We start from the raw sequence: 19,404 nt of genomic DNA, 5'->3' as shown, positions 1-19,404 counted from the left end.
TTTTATACTTGAAATGACACAAAGCTTTAGTTGTAACATCATACAGTGTACATTCATTCATTTTCCTTCAGCTTTGTCCTTATTTATCAGGGGTCGCCAAAGCGTAATTAACCGTCAACTATTCCGGCATATGTTTTACACCCTTTCAGCAACCCAGTACTGGAAAACACCCATACACTCTCACATTCACACACACACCCAAACACTACGGCTAGTTTTGTTTACCCCATTGACTTATACCGCATGTGTTTGAACTGTGGGGGAAACCGTAGTTCCCGGAGGAAACCCACGGAGACTCCACACAGAAATGCTAACTGGCCCAGTTGGGACTCAAACCAGTGACCTTCTTGCTGTGAGGCGACAGTGATAACCATTCAGATGTTATCATATTAAGATTTTTATTCAGCAAGAAGAAACAAAGTGACAGTTAAGACATTTATTTTGTTGCTTTTTTATTATTAAAGAATTACACAGAAATGTTTCACAGTTTACACAAAAGTATTGAACAGTTTCTGATTTTTCTTGACCATCAAATCAACCTATCAGGTTCATTGATTTCCAAAGCATCATGTGACCTTGTAGACTTAGTAATGATGCTGAAAATTCAGCTTAGACACCAATGGAATAAAGTACAATTTTTAACATGTTCAAATTAAAAGCAGCTATTTAAAATTGTAGTAATATTTTAAAATAATACAGTTATTACTGTATTTATGATCAAATTAATGCAACTTTTAACTAACAACTAACCAAACTATTTCAATTTTAAAAATGTCTTTTAAATCTAGTGATAATTATCCATCCATCTTTCTTTTCAGTGTGTCGATCTACTGTTTCCATTCATCCATCTATCCTTCTTTTCAGTGTGTCGATCTACTGTTTTCATTCATCCATCTATCCTTCTTTTCAGTGTGTCGATCTACTGTTTCCATTCATTCATCCATCTATCCTTCTTTTCAGTGTGTCGATCTACTGTTTCCATTCATCCATCTATCCTTCTTTTCAGTGTGTCGATCTACTGCATCCATCCATCCATCCTTCTTTTTGGTGTCTGTCGATCTACTCCATCCATCTATCCTTCTTTTCGGTGTCTGTCGATCTACTATATCCATCCATCTATCCATCCATCCTTCTTTTCGGTGTCTGTCGATCTACTCCATCCATCTATCCTTCTTTTCGGTGTCTGTCGATCTAGTATATCCATCCATCTATCCATCCATCCTTCTTTTTGGTGTCTGTCGAGCTAGTGTATCCATCTATCCATCCTTCTTTTTGGTGTCTGTTGATCTAGTGTATCCATCCATTCACCATCCATCTTTTTGGTGTCTGTTGATCTACTGTATCCATCCATCCAACCATCCATCTTACTTTTTTGTGTCTATTGATGTACTGTATCCATCCATCCATCTTTCTTTTCTGTGTCTGTGGATCTAGTGTATCCATCCATCCATCCATCCATCCATCTTTCTTTTTGTTGTCTGTTGATCTACTGCATCCTTCCATCTCTCCATCCATCCATCCATCTTTTCGGTGTCTGTTGATCTAGTTTATCCATCCATCTATCCTTCTTTTCAGTGTCTGTCGATCTACTGTATCCATCCATCCAACCACCCATCTTACTTTTTTTGTGTCTATTGATCTACAGTATCCATTCAACCATATTTTCGGTGTCAGTCGATCTAGTGTATCCATCCATCCATCCATCCATCCAACCATCCATCTTTATTTTTTGTGTCTATTGATCTACTGTATCCATCTAGCCATCCATCTTTCTTTTCAATGTCTGTCAATCTACTGTATCCATCCATCCAGCCATTTATCCATCCATCCATCCATCTTTTCAGTGTTTGTCAATCAACTATCCATCCATACATCTATCTTTTCAGTGTCTGTCATTCTACTATATCCATCAATCCATCCATCCATCTTTTCGCTGTCTGTCGATCTACTGTATCCATCCATCCATCCATCCTTCCATCCATCCACCCGTCCATTTTTTCAGGTGACTTTCGATCAACTGTATCCATCCATCTATCTGTCTTTTTGTCGTCTGTCGATCTACTATCTAATTTTTAAATGTCTTTTAACTCTTGTGATAATTTGTATAGATTTTCTTCCATAATATCTGTACATGTACAAACTTTAATATAAAAAGCTATACAAAAGTTCACAGATGAATCACGTGTCCAATATGGACATATATGCATGCATGGCATCAAAAGGGCTATTTGTGGAAGATCTGCATTTGTGTCAATGGCCATTAGACAATCCATTCCCAGATCCATTAGTGTATGCATGTGTGTATTCTTCCTCAGATCCCTCATCCTCCTCTTCATCACTGCGCTCATCACCCTTCAGCTAAACAGAAAGACAAATTAATCATTTCATTAAACCGAACATTCTGCATAAATGTGTGGGTTTACCATTGTGGAAGGAAAGATTAAATATAATAATAACATCTAGGAGGAACTAAAACAAATGTTTTATAGTAATTATTATTGCTGCTACTGCCAGAAAATAATTATTCTGTGATTGATTGTTGATGTTTAATAAAAGAACGAAACAGTAAAACTACTGAAATGCTGAATTGCAAAAAAAATAAATACATAAAAATCTCCATATTTCTCATTCCCAGGTTTTTGTATGCACCAATTTGTGTTCATATAGTAGATTTGTTAATTTACCTTACATAGAATTGATAGTCAGATGTTTTTACAGAGAGGATTTTGGGAATCTTTATTACATCATAATTCAGAAAATATTGCAACATATTACACACCAAAAGAAAAATGTAAAACAAAATGTAAATCATCCTATAGTCTAACATCTGTCTGTAAAAACCTTCAAAATACAGATATGAATAAAATTGCTTTATTTATGGCTCAGTGCAGGAGAAAAAAACTCTTCAAAGAAAAAATAGCCTATTTAGTGGAATTAAAATCTACTGACACAAACTAAAAAAAAAAGAAACACTCAAGTGTATTTTTATATATTAGAATAATATTAAATTAAAGAAGCACAAAACCTCAAAACTTAGTAAAAAAAAAAAAAAAAAAAAAAAAAAAAAAAAATATATATATATATATATATATATATATATATATATATATATATATATATATATATATATATATGCTGTTTGTTCAAACTACTTTTTTAACCCCTATTTAATTTATACTCCAGCTGACCGTCCTGTGTGTTTTTTGTGACCATAGCTGCATCTGAAATTGCATACTTTTATACTATATTAGAGTTGGGCAATGTCGACCAATTTGGCATCGTATGGCAACATCATCATATAAAAAGCGGGGGAAGGGGGGGTCTGACGTGTCTGAAGAGCGAGGAGGGATCCGGGGAGATTTCCGGGAGATTATCACTCGTTTGCGGGCATTATGAGTCCTGCAAATGCATAGAGACTCCTGGAACTTCAACAACTATAGCGAGACGCGATCCAGCCTTGATAAACTGTCCAACGTGCACTGCTCTTTGAAGCTCAGAGGAGCGCATGACAATGTGTAGCTGTGTGTGTGTGTGGTCAATGTGATGTCCGTTTTCAGCGGACGGAGGGCTGTTCAGAAATGCTTGGTAAAACATGGTGTGGATGTGGATCATTTTCGTTCTAAAATGCCATTTTAACAATGAGACGTATTAGTGTAAACGGGGCCTTAGTGTATATTTTTTTGTGAGCGGGATTGCGACAGGAGCGGGCCAGAGGATCGGTGATGCCAGCTCAGCATCTTGTTGTATATTGGTCATCGGCGATGGACGATGGCATCGTTTATTGGTCCAACCCTATACTATGTAGTACGCTAAAATCAGTATGTCTGAATTCAAAGAATTCAAAAAACTGCTATGCTGTCCCATGATGCACCACAGGAGAATGAATGGGAGTGAAGCGACACGTGTAGGTCACATGATAATGTCAAAATGCCAGATTTAGTACGTCTGAATTTCATCAATACTACCGACATTCATACTGTATTGCATGTACTTTACGGCAGAGTAGTACATTACACTCAAATGCAGTACATACTAAGTAGTAGGTTATTTCGGACGCAGCCCATTATTTAGAATCCATTGCGTTCTAAAGAGCCCATGGCAACTCGTCAAGTTTATCACGTGACCCACCAGCCCCAATAATTTATGTAAATGTCGTTTTTTTTTTTTTTTTTGCACTTTTCTGTAAATATTGACAAATGTTGTAATTATAATTGTGAAATTATGATACTCCGACTCTCAAATATGTGATAGAACATATATTACGATTATGTCATGTTTATTCAGAATTTTCTTCCGAAATATATGAAGGTAAGCAACTGTTTAGCTGGGAGAGGAATAGAGAAAAGAAAACATTCTAGTAATATAAACCGTGTGCATTTTACGTGAATCTGCGTGTGTTTTACAAACATTAAATGTATGTTTTGATTGTAGGTATGTGTATTTGAATGTCTGAAACCTAAAATAAATGCTATTTGTTTGCAACCGTAGATAAATTGTGATTTATGACGATGCACACCTCTTTCTGTGCTGTCACATTTGAATTTATGCAGTTGTTGATGTGTTCTAAACGTTATAATCACATCAGTGTGATTGTATGCTTTAGGGACCAGCCAAGGCTGATGACACCAGTGTGATCGTACATGTGAAGTACATCATACTTACATTCCCAAAGAGAAACTTTTTGACCATGCGGAGGATGAGGGAGGCCCAGAACACGTGCAAAAACAGCAGCACCATAAGCATGGCGTTAAAGAAATAATAGCCGAAAAAGGGTTCAAACTGGTCCAGAGGATAAACCCACGTACAGTGAATCAGCCTGCACACACCACAGAGACACGCCAATGAACACACTTAACCCTGAGGTCTCCCGCGCATTAACCTCTGTCACACACTCACCAGAAAGGGAAGATAATTAGTCTGGTTACCATGAAGACCAGCGCGAACACCACAAAGACACTGTTACAGGTCGTCTCCCATCCGGCGTAATTGAACATTTTAGCAGACTAGGAGGAAACAGATTAAAGACAAACTTTAATACTAATCTAACAAGAATCAAATAACTAATATTATTATTCAAAATACTGTATTCACAATATTGTGAAATACTATTATGAATTTAAATAAAAAGCACATTTGAGTAAATAGTGCTTATTTTAGTGACTGCTTTTATTGACCATATTGAAATGTCACGCTTTAAAACATCAGATGATAGTCAATTATGTATTATTTTTTTAAAGGTTTATTTTTGGCCTTTTTGCCTTTATTGACAGGATAGGACAGTATTTTAGACAGGAAATGAAATGGGAGAGAGAGAGGGGGTAGGGTCGGGAAATGTCCTCGAGAAGTGCTACTGCACCATATGTCAGCGTGCTAACCACTTGGCTATTGCGCTGACGGTAATAGCCAAATTTAAATTAATATGAACTTCTGACACACACAAGCTTACTTACTTACTCCCAGAGCCATTATTATTGAAGTTGATTTTTAGCTGCCTCCTTACATTGGGGTTTTGTAACATCTAGTTTTTATGAGGCGAGTTGTTAGCCGAACCCTCAACCCCCAATCTGGAGGACCAGGACATACACACATACAATACGGACAATTTAGCGTACCCAATTCACCTATAATGCATGTCTTTGGACTGTGGGGGAAACTGGAGCACCCGGAGGAAACCCACACCAACACGGGGAGAACATGCAAACTCCACACAGAAATGCCAACTGACCTAGCAGAGACTTGAACCAGCAACCTTCTTGCTTTGTGGTGACAGCCCTACCCACTGCGGCATTATCAACATAAAATTTTTAATGATTAATTTCTTATAACTAAATTATTTTGGTTTAGCCATGATGACAGTAATTAGCTTAATTAGATTAACTTACAAATACATAATTTCTTAAGGGAGCTAATAATATTGACATTAGCTGTTAACAAAAAATAATAAATAAATATATTTTAGGGTTGCACGGTTTACCGGTACTATGGTAATATCGCAATACTATGGCTCCAATAATACTGGCGGTGCCACTGTAGTTTGTAAACAGTAGTACCGTTATTAAAGTCACTAAATTGCTCACACATTTGTGCAACAATATTTGAATAGTCTGTGGAGCTGTGTAGAAAAACTGTAGAATTCGTGACTTTTATGGTAGCCATTTGCATCTTTTCTAACGCTTCAGTTCGAATGCACATCTGAATCGGTTCATTTCTGTCCCTGTTAATATGATTTATTAGCGACCGCAATAATCTCTTTAAAAGAATGACTGAGTGAAATTTTGAACTACTTTGCATTGTTACCTGATAAGACTGAAAAAAAGAATAGATGAAAAACCCAAAATAGCAACAGAAAACATTGAAATAATTTTTGACCACTTTATATAGCCTGATTTTGTTAAGAAAATGCTATTTTGTAACAAATTTTATTCAGTATAGTTTGTATCTTTATTTTAAAGTATTTTTTGTTGGTCAGTTATCTACAAAATACTATTTAGCCTTAAGGGAATTATAAGTTAAATTTAAGTAGGTCTATTATAACAGAAAATATAGTATTTTTATGCCAATTTTCTTTATAATTTGACTTATGAATTACAGTATCGCATTACTAATTGGTATTATAATACTTCAGCTGATATAGTATTGTAAGATTAATTAATGGTATCGTGACAACCCTAATATATATATATATATATATATATATATATATATATATATATATATGTATGTATGTATATGTGTGTGTGTATATATATATATATATATATATATATATATATATATATATATATATATATATATATATATATATACATACACACACACACACACACACGCACACACACATACACGCACACACAGCCAAACTAAAATAAATTATTTCCGCAGGAAAAAAAAATGTTTAATAGAAAATACTGTGGAATTAAATCCTTGCTCTGTTACAAATGAAGAATTAAAATGTCGATAAATGTAAAAAAAAGTTTATTGTGAATAATAATAAATAAAGTAATTTAATATTGGCAGTAAGTAAATGAACAAAGAATTTAAAGACATCTAATCTTTTTTCACTATTTCTCTCTCACCTCGAGCAGGACGTCAGACGTGTCGTGCACCAGCATTACCAGGGTGCCAATACGGATGTAGTTGGCACACCATGAGAAAGACAGGAGTGTTAAAGTGGCCCAGTGATGCACCAGCTGCTCCTTAAAATCCTAAACACAATCACACACACAGAGAGAGAGAAGTAGAGCTGACTGTATCTAGATTGCACTTTTATGTCTTTCTTTTCTTTTTTATTCCTATAAAACTTGTTTTAACACATTTTATTCTGTTTTTATCATTGTTATTTTCTTGTTTCTGTTATTCTTGTTTATGTAAAGCACTTTGAATTACCACTGTGTATGAAATGTGCTATATATATAAACTTGCCTAGCTTAGATAGACTAATCTTTTAAGATACTGTGACATCATATTCTCAGTTATTAATAGTTCATACTTCTAGTTAACTATTGTGATAATTACTATGATAGATGTAAGCAAAACAACTTTCTTGGTGTTTGATGACATTAGAACTGCTACCTGTAGGCTTGTTGATAAAGAGAGTTGAGGATCTTTGACCTACTACTTGACTACTGATATCTTCACGCATAATCATTTAAGTGATAACGATAATGAAATGATGTGTTGAGGCAATGGAAATACTGATATATAGATGTCTTCTTACCTTCCGTTTTACGTCTGCAGCCACACTGAACAGTAAAGAACCATAAAAACTCATCTCAGTGATGTAATACCAGTATTGAGAGTCCAGCAATGACTGTACACACACACACACACACACACACACACAAAACAAACACATTTAAACACCAAACGCCAGACAAACACGCTTGCACAAACACAACCTTTCAAAAAAAAACCTCATGCAAATATTCAGAACGGGTTTTCACTCTCCTAAGTAGAGAAAGAGAGAGTGTGTGTGTATGTATGTATTTTAAATTTATCAATTTACTGTTATTTGACTTTTGAAACTGTAGCTTTATGTACGGGTTATTCCAGAACTCCTTCATTCATTTTCTTGTCGGCTTAGTCCCTTTATTAACCCGGGGTTGCCACCGTGGAATGAACCGCCAACTTATCCAGCAAGTTTTTACACAGCGGATGCCCTTCCAGCCGCAACCCCTCTTTAGGAAACATCCACACACACAATTTAGTACCGCATGTCTTTAGACTGTGGGGGAAACCAGAGCACCCGGAGGAAACCCACGCAAACTCCACACAGAAACGCCAACTGAGCCGAGGTTCGAACCAGCGACCTTCTTGCTGAGAGGCGACAGCACTACCTACTGCACCACTGCCTCGCTTTATTCCAGTTTAATTTAACTTGTGGTATCTGGTTTGGGGTTTGCATATTGAGGTAACTTAAAGCAAGAAAAAAAAATAATGATAATAATATATAATTTTTTATAATAACATAAAAAAATGGTGAACTCAGTTATTGCCAGCTTGGTTAATGGTTTAAAAAGTTCAACATTGAGCAACAATTAGTTACAATCAAATGTTCCCTACCACATTTAAGCATTTTGGATTATTTTATGTATTTTACATTAAAAATGGTTCACGGTAAATCGCACATTTGTTGTGTACTATTGCAGGTAAAGTAAATGCTTCAAATGTATCCGCCATTTTGCATTAAATTCCATAAGCACACTTACTTGTTTGGGAAATTTCGCCCACACTTCACGTAGATCATAAAACCATGGTTTCTGTTGAACAAAACAATAACATTCACATTTATTCATCTGTATTTTATAACCCAAAACTATCAAAAAATATAACAAAGACTACAAAATTTCGATCCCAGTAGGGGATTTTTCAATGAAGTTGCATTGTTACGCCGATAGATGACGGCGAGTGAGTGAACCACTGAGTCGGTTGAATCATAAACAAGCCAGTAAACGCTTGAATCATTCTTACGATCGAAACATGATTCATTTAGCAATGGAAAAACACTCGATGCTGTCGATTTTGTTTCGGCTCCTTTGTTTGTAAACAAATATTCTTTGGCGAAATACTCAATTAACTGGTTAAATTCACTTTCAAAGGTAAGCTATCATTATGTTTTATGTTTGAGCTGTTGTATAAACAGCCATATGCTACTCCATTCATGGCCGTTAAACATCGATATTAATCACAGCTGTGAACGTTTTCATTTGTTTTATTGTTACATTAAAGGTTCAGGAACAACAAATTCACTTAAATATAAAGAGCTGACGTAATATTCATTATAATTAAGTGTTTATTCAAGTGTGCTAAGCTACAAAATAAGAAACTAACAAGTTAAGTTAACTTACTTTATGCATTCAGTCTTCAGTAACTTAATGTGCTTATCTACTTAATCTGACAGAAAACTATTTAACTTATATTACTCAATAGTTTACAGTATATTGTACACAATACTCAATATTTTAGTAATAATGGACTATTTCTGAACATACTTGGTTTGTAGTTGTTTTATGAGTTCGGTTGGTAACGTTATGTTCCTGTTTATGTGGTTGCAAATCAACTTTGGGGTTTCAAAATAATATATTAAATCATAATTTGGTCACTTAAAATAAAACATACAAATATACATGAAATTTAACTACTTACAAAACTTGGAGCAAACGTCTAACTAAAAAAAGTGTAGTAAACTATCAGTATATCTAAAATTCACTTGTATATTTGACAGTACAAACACAGAAAACTTATGTACTCTTTTAAGGCAGCTGTGTACTCATTTTACTTGTGTTTACACTTAAAACTAATTTTGTTAACTCAAAAGAGCCAACTTAATCTAGTAGTAATGAAATACACTCGCAAACTAGTAGCATGTTGGTTTCTTCCGGGTGCTCCGGTTTCCCCCACAGTCCAAAGACAGCATGCGATACAGGTGAATTGGGTAGGCTAAATTGTCCGTAGTGTATGAGTGTGTGTGTGAATGTGTGTGTGGATGTTTCCCAGAGATGGGTTGCGGCTGGAAGGGCTTCCGCTGAGTAAAAACTTGTTGGATAAGTTGGCGGTTCATTCCACTGTGGCGACCCCAGATTAATAAAGGGACTAAGCCGACAAGAAAATGAATGAATGAATGAATATTTAAATTAATAACATATAATTGTTTATGGCATATAGGCTTACAATTTCACCCATCTTTGTTAATCTTTTTTTTATTAACTTGATATATTTTAGTTTCTTCACAACTCAATCAATAAGAGCCTACCCACAATTCTCAGAGCAAATTAAGGATGAAACTATATGGGGTTACATGCTTAAGTTCAATAAGGACAGTTAGTACGATAATAGCACTGTTTGTCCTAACAACAACAAAATAATGTTAATATCTGTGTTTGGGTGTGTGCAGGGCCTGTTCATGCCTGTTATTGTGCCTGTTTCTGGATCTTTCTATCAGACTGGAGCTGTTCACAGGTGGGAAAATGTTACTAATTAGCCCTAAGGCATTACACACACACTGAATCAAGGCCTCTTCTGAGAATCCCTGCATGTGTTGTAACACACACACACTCGCACACAGTTGTTTGGAGGTCATTTAGATGTTCAGATACAGTCTGAGGTCTTTACACGTGTAGTTGACAAATAGTAAAAACAATTTTTGAAGTAAAAAAAAAAAAAAAAAAAAAAAAAAAAAAATATATATATATATATATATATATATATATATATATATATATATATAAGATAAGAACGCATATTGAGAATTAGCCATGGTTCCACTTGGTTTTAAAGCCTTCTTTGATGGGTTATTTTCATAGGTATTTGTTAACAGTTTATTATGGCATAGCGGTCAAAATGAGGACAAATGAGCTTGTGTATAGGACAATTTCAGGACCTTTCTCAGTGAGGGCTGGGTTTCGAACTACAAGAACAAAATATACTTACATCATATAGAGCCAGTACTCCTCCAAAAGTCGAGCACAGATAAAAGGCAAACCGCCAGCTACAGAAAGGAAATATGACTTAATAATAACGACAAACACACACATCAGTCATCATGAGTTTGTTTAAGAGAGTGTGTGCAAATATACCTGGCTTCTTTGAATTTCTTCTGTACTCCGGGTCTGTCTTGATTCCTCCTCTGGCGGAACCAACGCTCCACCTGCCTTTCTGACCAGCCCAGCTTTTTACACACACCTTTTACATCCGCCTAAGTGCACAGCACACACACAAACAATACTAAACACACACACAATGTGCTGGCTGCACACGTACAAGGAAATAAGACATACAGTTGGCATAACAATTATTAGCCCTCCTGTGATTTAAATTTTTTATTTTTTAAATATTTCCCAAACAATGATTGACAGAGCAAGGAATTTTTGCTCAGTATTTCCTATAATTTTTTTTTATTATTATTATTTATTTTGGTAAGAATAAGTTTTTAGAGTATTAGAGTACTTCGAGTTTTAAGAATTAGAGTTTTTATTTTTTTTAAACTATTTTAAGGTCTTTATTATTAGCCCTCTTAAGCAAGCCTCGGCTGGGTCAGTTGGCGTTTCTGTTTGGAGTTTGCATGTTCTCCCTGCGTTCGCATGGGTTTCCTCCGGGTGCTCCGGTTCCTCCCACAGTCCAAAGACATGCGGTACAGGTGAATTGGGTAGGCTAAGTTGTCTGTAGTGTATGAGTGTGAGTGTGGATGTTTCTCAGGGTGCTCTCACATCTGTAGTTCGCTTCATTTGGTCCGGACCAAGGGTAATAAATGATACGTTGTTGCATCTTCTGCCGTCTTTGGGTCGTTTTCACACTAGGAATGGCTGACGTGAAACTGACGTTTCGACACAGTGTCGAGATCCCGAAGCGCCAGTGTTTCGGAACGCTGCACAGAAGCATGATTCGAAGCACCCAAGTCACGTGACTAAAGTGTTTCGAAACACTTGGTCACGTGACTAAAGCGATTCAAACCCCTTAGAAGCATTGATCCCCTTAGAAGCGTTTCGAGACCTGGCGAATCTCCATTTGGCTGCCAAGGTCTGGCAAATCACATTTCATATGGCCTAGTAGACTGTGCATGTGCACCATGTTACTATGCATCAAATGACTTTTTGGGTTCGAATCCCGACTTACACAAATACTTCGAAATCATGGTTTTATGTGTTTTTATCATGTTTCTGTTTTGTGTAGCCAAAATATGATACAGCTGCAGTTACGCCATCAATTTAGCATCATTTTTGTAACACTGTAAAACAATAATTTATATTTTTACAGTACTGTGATGGTTTGGTTTAGGGTTTGGGTAGACGTTAATAAAATACAATAAATGGGAAAATATAAATAATATAAATAATTCTTGATAACTTCAGGCCACAGTTTCTGATCTAGCAACAACCCTGTTTTAAGACCAAAACAAGACATATTTATTCACAAATTGTTTATTCGGATATCAGACCAATGTTGAAACAAAACGATTCAAGAGCAAGCATTACCAACTGGTATTAAAGCATTTCAAAATGGCTGTATTAGCCTGGATTCGAACCTACAATACCCGGACGGCAGTCAGACACCTTAACCGCTCCGCTACATTAATTGAAGACCAGTGTTACAAAGTGGGCTTTAAAACCTCAATTTGCTAAACTGTTAAGTGCTGCAACTGTTTCAGTGCAATACATAAAAACTGACCACTAGATGTCACTGTAGAGTGGGGTTTCGAAACGTTTCGAAGCTTCGACACATTTGCTTTGACTGTTTCAGTGTTTCATGAAGCCTCGCTTTGCCCACCACTATTTCACACCACACTGCTGGCTTTGGTCCGAACGAACCAAAATGCTGTCACCTGACAAAATCCCCATCTCTCATTGGCCAGATGTTGTTAAACATATTCCCTAAACTGCTTATTGATTGGTCAGAATTCACGTGTGGGAAAATGCCAGTGAACTCCCGCAGGTAAACAAAACCTTTTACTCTGGAGGGACGACTGCGCTGGCTGATTGTATCCCTGCTTTAGACAAACTATACATTACGAAAATGAAGCACGGCCGCGGCTGGAAAACAGTGTTTTAATGCATCGCTCGTCACTTCAGGAGAAGGCGTGTATTCATTTAGCTAAGCTGCAACATGGTCATCTTGCGGAAATATTACCAACAATCCATCAGGTAATGTTTTCCGCTCTTTGTGGTAAAGTGCTGTCAATAAATATTTTTCCTCCATATCCTATAATGCACAGCGCATCGGCCTACGGCAGATGAATTAGTCCAAAACGCGCAGTACTTTTTGCGGTTGGACCTGTTTTAGTACGTATCATATTCTCACCACAAACACAAACTGCTCCAGGGTTCGTTTGAAAGTGTACCGAGACCACCTCTTCAAGCAGGTCTCGGTACGCTTATTTGGTCTGCTTTTGGTGCGCACTCGAGTATGATTGCTGTATTCTCACCTGCCCAAACGAACCGTACCAAAAGGGGAAACGAATTCTAGTGCGATTCAATCAAACTAAATAAGGCAGGTGTGAAAGCACCCTCAGAGATGGGTTGCGGCTGAAAGAGCATAAATGAATGAATGATATATTATTTAATGTCTATGTGTCATACAGAGATAAAGGATTAATTTAGACTATAGTTTCACATAAGCTTGGTTTCTATTCCAAGCTAATTTGTATTTTTAAATGCTAATCAAAGAACAGAAAACCATGAGTATATCGGGGCATTAAATCTCATTTACTCCTGACTTCATACTGTACGTGTTAAAGTAATAGTGCACCAGAAGTGAAAATTCTGCCATCATTTACTCACCCTTCATTTGTTCCAAACCTGTTTGAGTTTCTGTTGGACACAAAAGAAGATATGCTGAAGAATGTTGGGGAAAAAAAGCAGCTATTGACATCCGTAGTATTTTTCTTTCTACTGTCGATGCATTTTTCAGCAATCTTCAGAAATTCATTAAACTTTAGAACCACTTCGGTGTGAGCAAATGGTGAGAATTGACATTTTTGGTGAACTATCCCTTTAAAGTGCAAGCCCAGAAAAAACGTTACTTGCTGGAATTCACTTAATGGCCACTGATATTGCTAATAACAAGGATTTCTGAATTCTACATGTAAAGGATTATATTTTCTACCCAAAATTAATTGAATTATTTCTGATTTTGGAGTGTAATATATACAGTACCAGACATCAGGGCTGGGCTATATGGCAGAAATGCAACCACGATAATTATTTTCCACATTGATGCACACATTTCCAAAATCCATAATGATATATATTCCGATATAAGTTGTTAAAGAGCCCATATTATGGGTTTTTGAAAATTCCCCTCCATGTAGTGTGTAACACAGCTCTAAGTGAAGTAAAGTATCCAGCTAAGGCTTAAATCTGTAAGAATACAGTGTTTAAAACTGTTGATTCATCTATATAAGAGTCGACTCATAGTGCTTCAAACGAGTCGCCTTGATACTGATTCATTAGGTGTTTCGCCATGACGTACGAACGAAACCAAGTTATTCACGTGCACGCGCAAACCCGGGAGATTTCAAACCTGAGGCCCCGCCCTCTGACGCAGAAACCCAGACACACACACACACCCACAAACACACGCACACACACACACAAACATGCCGGTCGATTGAAGTCACACTGCAGATGGATATATTGAGTCTCTACCCAAAGATGAAACCTCAGCATTATAGCCAAGCAGTTGGAAACTACTGGAAACTTCTGGAAACTACATGCTACAAAGAATACTTCATCAGCGTTTGTTAAAGGAAGGATCAGTAAAGAGTAACTTAATGCTGGACGTCAGGATGGATTTTTCTTCCTCCATTTCTCAAGTGTAAGTACGTGCGATTAAAGTTGCCTCGTTTACTCTAGCTTGCAAATGTATTTAGTTGTGATTTGTTACTTGTAACCGCGTGTACTGTATCAGGTTAACTGGCTATATTCTCTTATCGCGTGCAAAGTCACGTTAAAAACGCGACGCGTGCTGCTTTGTTAACGGAGCTCCGTGGATGAGGAGAAGTGTGTGCGTGTGTGCGCGCTGTCGTCCGGAGGTGTGTGTGTGTGTGTGTGTGTGTGTGTGTGTGTGTGTGTGTGTGTGTGTGTGTGTGTGTGTGTGTGTGTGTGCGTGCGCGCGTTGTCGTCCGGAGCAGGGTTAAGTGCGTGTGTGTGTGCAATATGTGTGTGTGTGTCTGTGAAAAGAGCAGAGTGAGAAGCTAGGAGATCTCCTCAACTGTTTTTGGAGTTTTTGCTCAATAAAATAGTTAGTCGTCTGAATTTTCAAGTCCATAGTCTGTATTTACATTGACCCACTGGCAGCTAAAATCCACGCCTACACTATCGAGCGTGTGTGAACTGTGATTACTTTTATATTGCTGATTAGCTGTTTGGCTTTTCACTTTCTGACTGAAGGCAGTCGACCAATCGCAACAGACTGTCATTGGTCCAATCAGCGCAGATTAGCTTCGCGCTAAGGAGGGGTTTGGGAACAAATGAATCACTGGACGATTCATACGGGAGTCGCTGGGATAATTAGGTAAAATTAAATGCAGATTATAAGACCATGAAAGTGTTTTTTTGACCTTGCATGCATATTAAACTGTTGTTGGAGACCCTTACAACCAAGATATGACCCTATTTCATGTATAATATGGGCTCTTTAATGCTTCCAGATTTTAAAAAATTCCCCAACAATGACTGAAGCCACAAAAACTAGAGGGTCCGTTAAATGACCTAACATTTTAGGCCAATAATTGTTCGGTAGCTGAAAATTCTCTAATATCGACACAGTTTTAGATTCCCATTGTTGCACATTTCTGCTGTGTGGCTCTGCTGTGTGGCTCTTAGATCAATATAGGTTAAAATAAAATCCAGAGCTTATCATAAACTTTACCGTGATTTGATAAAATATTGTTTATCTACCCAGCCCTACCAGACATGCCCAAGATTTAATAAATTAAAGAAATAGTTCATCCAAAAATGAAAACTCTGCCATCATTTACTAATCCTCAAACCTGAGTTTCCTCAGTTTAACACTAAAGAAGAAATTTTGAAAAATGCTGGTAGCTGGCACCCATTGACTTCCATAGTATTTTTTTCCTACTAAAGAAGTCAATGGGTGCCAGCAACCATCATTTTTCAAAATTTCTTCTTTGTTCAACAGAGTAAAAAGGGCTCGAAATGAATCTTTTTGCTTGGTAGCACTGGTGCTCCTAATGTGAAAATGTGGTCGTACCAGCCAAAATTTTGTCGCACCCACCAATAATTATTTGACCATTACCACAAGTTTTATATTAACAGACTTATTGCATCTGAAATCATCCTGATGATCAAATGAAGGATTAAATCGAACATCTCATAGATTCTCTTAAAATGTGTAGATTCAGTGGCAAACACTGTTACCTGAACACTCCATCAGAGAGACTTTACAGTGAGTCTTCGAATAATGTATCACTTATCAGATGTGCCATTATTTGTATCTTTAGGTGGTTTCTAAAACAAAATCTGTCAGTGTGCTTTCTCTCAACTTCAGTGCTTAGCATTTTCGTGACTGTAGCTCCCCATCACCTGAAGCCAGAAGGCATTGATTGAATGATTGACAGCTGAAATTAACCAATCCATTCGCGTTCAGTTCTAGAGCAGTGTGCCAATCAGAAGAGCTTGAAGGGTTTGCGGGATTTGTTTACTGTAGGAATTTTACATAGCGACTGTTTAAAACTATTCCTGAGTGCACCGTTTCTTGCTATTACTGTATGTGCAAAGATGCATTCTGCGTGAATGTCTCCTAAATATGCACACGCGGTGAACCTTTTGCAGTTAAAACCGGTCACAGGCAACAATTTTTGCACTCGCACAGATACTCCCAAATGTATTTTGAGGTCACATTGATAAAATTCATATGTGCATATGTGACCAAAGCGGTCCTAATTTCCAGCCCTGCTAAAGAAACATATAAAGGCTTAAAACCACTTGAGGGAGAGTACATGATGACAGTATTTTCATTTTTGGGTGAACTATCCCTTTAAATGGGTGACAGTAGTTACCTGTGTTGGGTGTTTAGAGTGTGTTCTGTAGTATGTTTCCAGTAGTGGGTTGTGTGATGCTCTCTTGCGAATTTTGTCTTTAACTCCAAGAGCCTGAGCGAGTGGCACTGCTATCAGCCTATTTAATGGAGAAAGAACAAATATAAACTTCCTTGGCCAACTGGCTTTTCCAGCTTCATTTTGCTGATGAGTAACATCAGTCCACCAGCACTAAACCTGCACTAATCAGCAAATCCAGCATGTACTTTAATGCTAATGTAAGCTGGTCTTGTCAGTGTCATTTAGATTGTGTGTGTGCGGGAGTGTGTACCTTTCATATAATGCTCTTAAGCCGAGCAGCAGCACTGCAACAGGTAGAATGATGTACAAGTGGGAGGCACGTGCGTAGACACACCCCTCACTGTCCTGTAGATCCGCCCACGTCACCGGCCTCGGCAACCACAGCCGGTCCCACCAAAACCACTCACTGAGCATCGCCCTGCAAATAACACAACAGCCAACTTTACATGATTCATTTAGCACATGTTTTTATCCACCTAGAAACCGGAGCACCCGGAGGAAACCCACACAAACACGGGGAGAACATGCAAACTCCACACAGAGATGCCAACTAGCCCAGTTGGGACTTGAACCAGCGACCTTCTTGCTGTAAGGTGACAGTGCTAACCACTAAGCCATTGTGCTGCCAAAAATTGAGAACAGTATTTTTAAATATAAATACAAGTAATAACAATTGCATATAAACGCGCTTCCTCAATGTTATGCTTATTATATTGCATACAAATTAATGGCTGGCTAACATTTTTATGACCAATAGAATTTTTCCTATTCAATGGTTAGATGGATGAATAGAAAGAAAATGTCCATTTGAGTTGAAGTGAATAGAATATTTTGGTCGATTTTTCTGTGCTATTGTAGTGTGCAGTCGCTCCTGTAATAGGATACCTACATGAGCACAATAGGCAGAAATGAACAACACAAACACCGGCCAGCTTTACTGGAACATTCTCAGCATTTAAGCATTTTCTTATTCAACTCCATATCTTTTTAGGAAAAGGAGTTCAGTCTTTGTGATCCCAGAAGCCATTTCTAATGAAGAAAATGTAACATGTTCAATATTGCCACAAACACTCACAGGACATTATTTATAAAAAGCAATTCGCATGCAGTTATACTAAAATCTACAATAACATGCTGAAAGAGTGAGCATGTCTGTGTGAAAAAGAGTTTAAAATAAGTTTGAATGGGAGATATGAGAACATTGAGTCCCACTGGCAGTATACTACTACAATATTCAATTTAATTCAAGTCATATTTACTTTTAGAGCGCTTTTACAATGTAGATAGTCAAAGCAGCATAACATAGAAGTTCTAGTAGACTGAAACTGTCAGTCCAGTCGGAGTTGAAGTTTAGTTCAGTTCAGTGTGGTTGAATTTCAGTGCTGAAAGTTTAAATACAGATCTAGAGTTATACTTCAATGTATTCAGACTCACTTTTTTAGTTCCAGAGGTAAAGTCTTGAGAGCAGACAACTCTACACAGCCCTAAAAGGTTTTGCATTACACTTAAGATAAAAGTTTAAGACTCTGATTTAAGCAGTGTTTTGTTGGAGCGAAAGCTTCTCAAGTTACTGTCTCTATTCTTATAATAAGTAGTGACTGTTGATTGTTACCATGACAAACACACACATAAGACTTGCAAAGAAACACACGTCAAACAGAAACAAAAGCATCCATACCTTCTATCCGCTTAAAGTTTGTCCGTTTCTTGTGTTTACACACCTTTCTCCTTTTTTTCATCTGTTGTAATTCCGCTCACACGCACCTTTAACCAAGCTGTGCCCAGTCTGCTAGGTAAATCCGCTAGGTACTAACAGAACAAGTAAACTCTCTCACACACACTTACACTGCATACCTTAACCCTCCACAAAGAGCTCATTGAACCGCTTGAGTGTGTGTGTCTTGAAGGGGGGCAGTGAATTGGATATGTGGGAGGGGCCACATTCACCGCAGGTAGAGTCACAGAAAGGTTTAGACACAGAGGAGGTGAACCTTGAAATACTGCCATAAAAAGGTTAATAACTCACAGGATGAATGAGAGAAATAGGTTGATTTGTTGTGACATTTACTTAGAGTGAGTGTTTAGTTCTTTTTTACATTTACACTCATGGCATATGGATGTAAATTCACAGTGACAGGTGCAGTGCTGTCTATGCTATACTTGATCATTTTATACTTGTGTGTACATGACCTGTGAATTGAACCTGTGACCTTGGTGTGTAACTAGGGTCATATTGTCCCACATAGAACTCTGATACATGGAAATGGCATGACATATAGGTATTAGGTACCTATTTCAGGAATGTGATTCTTCCATATAAGTACAGATTT

At 37.2% G+C, this 19,404-nt stretch overlaps 3 protein-coding genes across 14 annotated transcripts in view; 2 read left to right on the top strand and 1 right to left on the bottom strand.

The window, feature by feature from the left end:
• LOC101882393 (uncharacterized) overlaps nucleotides 1–19,404 on the top strand; it is a 771,022-nt gene that overhangs the window by 308,006 nt on the left and 443,612 nt on the right. The window lies entirely within an intron of this gene.
• caps2 (calcyphosine 2) overlaps nucleotides 1–19,404 on the top strand; it is a 101,720-nt gene that overhangs the window by 15,499 nt on the left and 66,817 nt on the right. For 3 of the 5 annotated variants that reach the window (XM_073930269.1, XM_073930268.1, XM_073930272.1), the window contains exon 17: nucleotides 10,394–10,458. In XM_073930269.1, the coding sequence (XP_073786370.1) occupies nucleotides 10,394–10,458 (65 nt within the window). Of the gene's footprint in view, nucleotides 1–4,603; nucleotides 5,140–10,393; nucleotides 10,459–17,554; nucleotides 17,751–19,404 lie in introns of those variants that run through there. The other 2 variants (XM_073930271.1, XM_009293433.5) reach the window with 2 other exon arrangements.
• Nucleotides 437–18,950, bottom strand: cers3b (ceramide synthase 3b). 8 transcript variants are annotated; one of them, XM_073928769.1, is made up of 12 exons: nucleotides 18,753–18,950; nucleotides 17,325–17,492; nucleotides 17,015–17,132; nucleotides 13,499–13,802; nucleotides 11,076–11,689; nucleotides 10,930–10,987; nucleotides 8,709–8,759; nucleotides 7,718–7,810; nucleotides 7,077–7,205; nucleotides 4,897–5,003; nucleotides 4,663–4,816; nucleotides 437–2,358 (listed from the first exon to the last, which is right to left on the bottom strand). In XM_073928769.1, the coding sequence occupies exons 8-12, from the start codon at nucleotides 7,769–7,771 to the stop codon at nucleotides 2,251–2,253; spliced, it is 552 nt and encodes a 183-aa protein (XP_073784870.1). In that variant the 5' UTR covers nucleotides 7,772–7,810; nucleotides 8,709–8,759; nucleotides 10,930–10,987; nucleotides 11,076–11,689; nucleotides 13,499–13,802; nucleotides 17,015–17,132; nucleotides 17,325–17,492; nucleotides 18,753–18,950; the 3' UTR covers nucleotides 437–2,250.

The sequence above is a fragment of the Danio rerio genome, chromosome 18, assembly GCF_049306965.1.
Source record: "Danio rerio strain Tuebingen ecotype United States chromosome 18, GRCz12tu, whole genome shotgun sequence".
Lineage (NCBI taxonomy): Eukaryota > Metazoa > Chordata > Actinopteri > Cypriniformes > Danionidae > Danio > Danio rerio.
This window is presented reverse-complemented; position numbering and strand designations above follow the sequence as displayed.

Coding starts and splice junctions, on each gene's coding strand:
- cers3b (XM_005158997.6), bottom strand. CDS start 17,488: ATGCTCAGTGAGTGGTTTTGGTGGGACCGGCTGTGGTTGCCGAGGCCG. Junction 17,133..17,324: donor TTAAGAGCATTATATGAAAG/GTACACACTCCC, acceptor TCCATTAAATAG/GCTGATAGCAGTGCCACTCG. Junction 7,206..7,717: donor CTGCAGACGTAAAACGGAAG/GTAAGAAGACAT, acceptor GATTGTGTTTAG/GATTTTAAGGAGCAGCTGGT.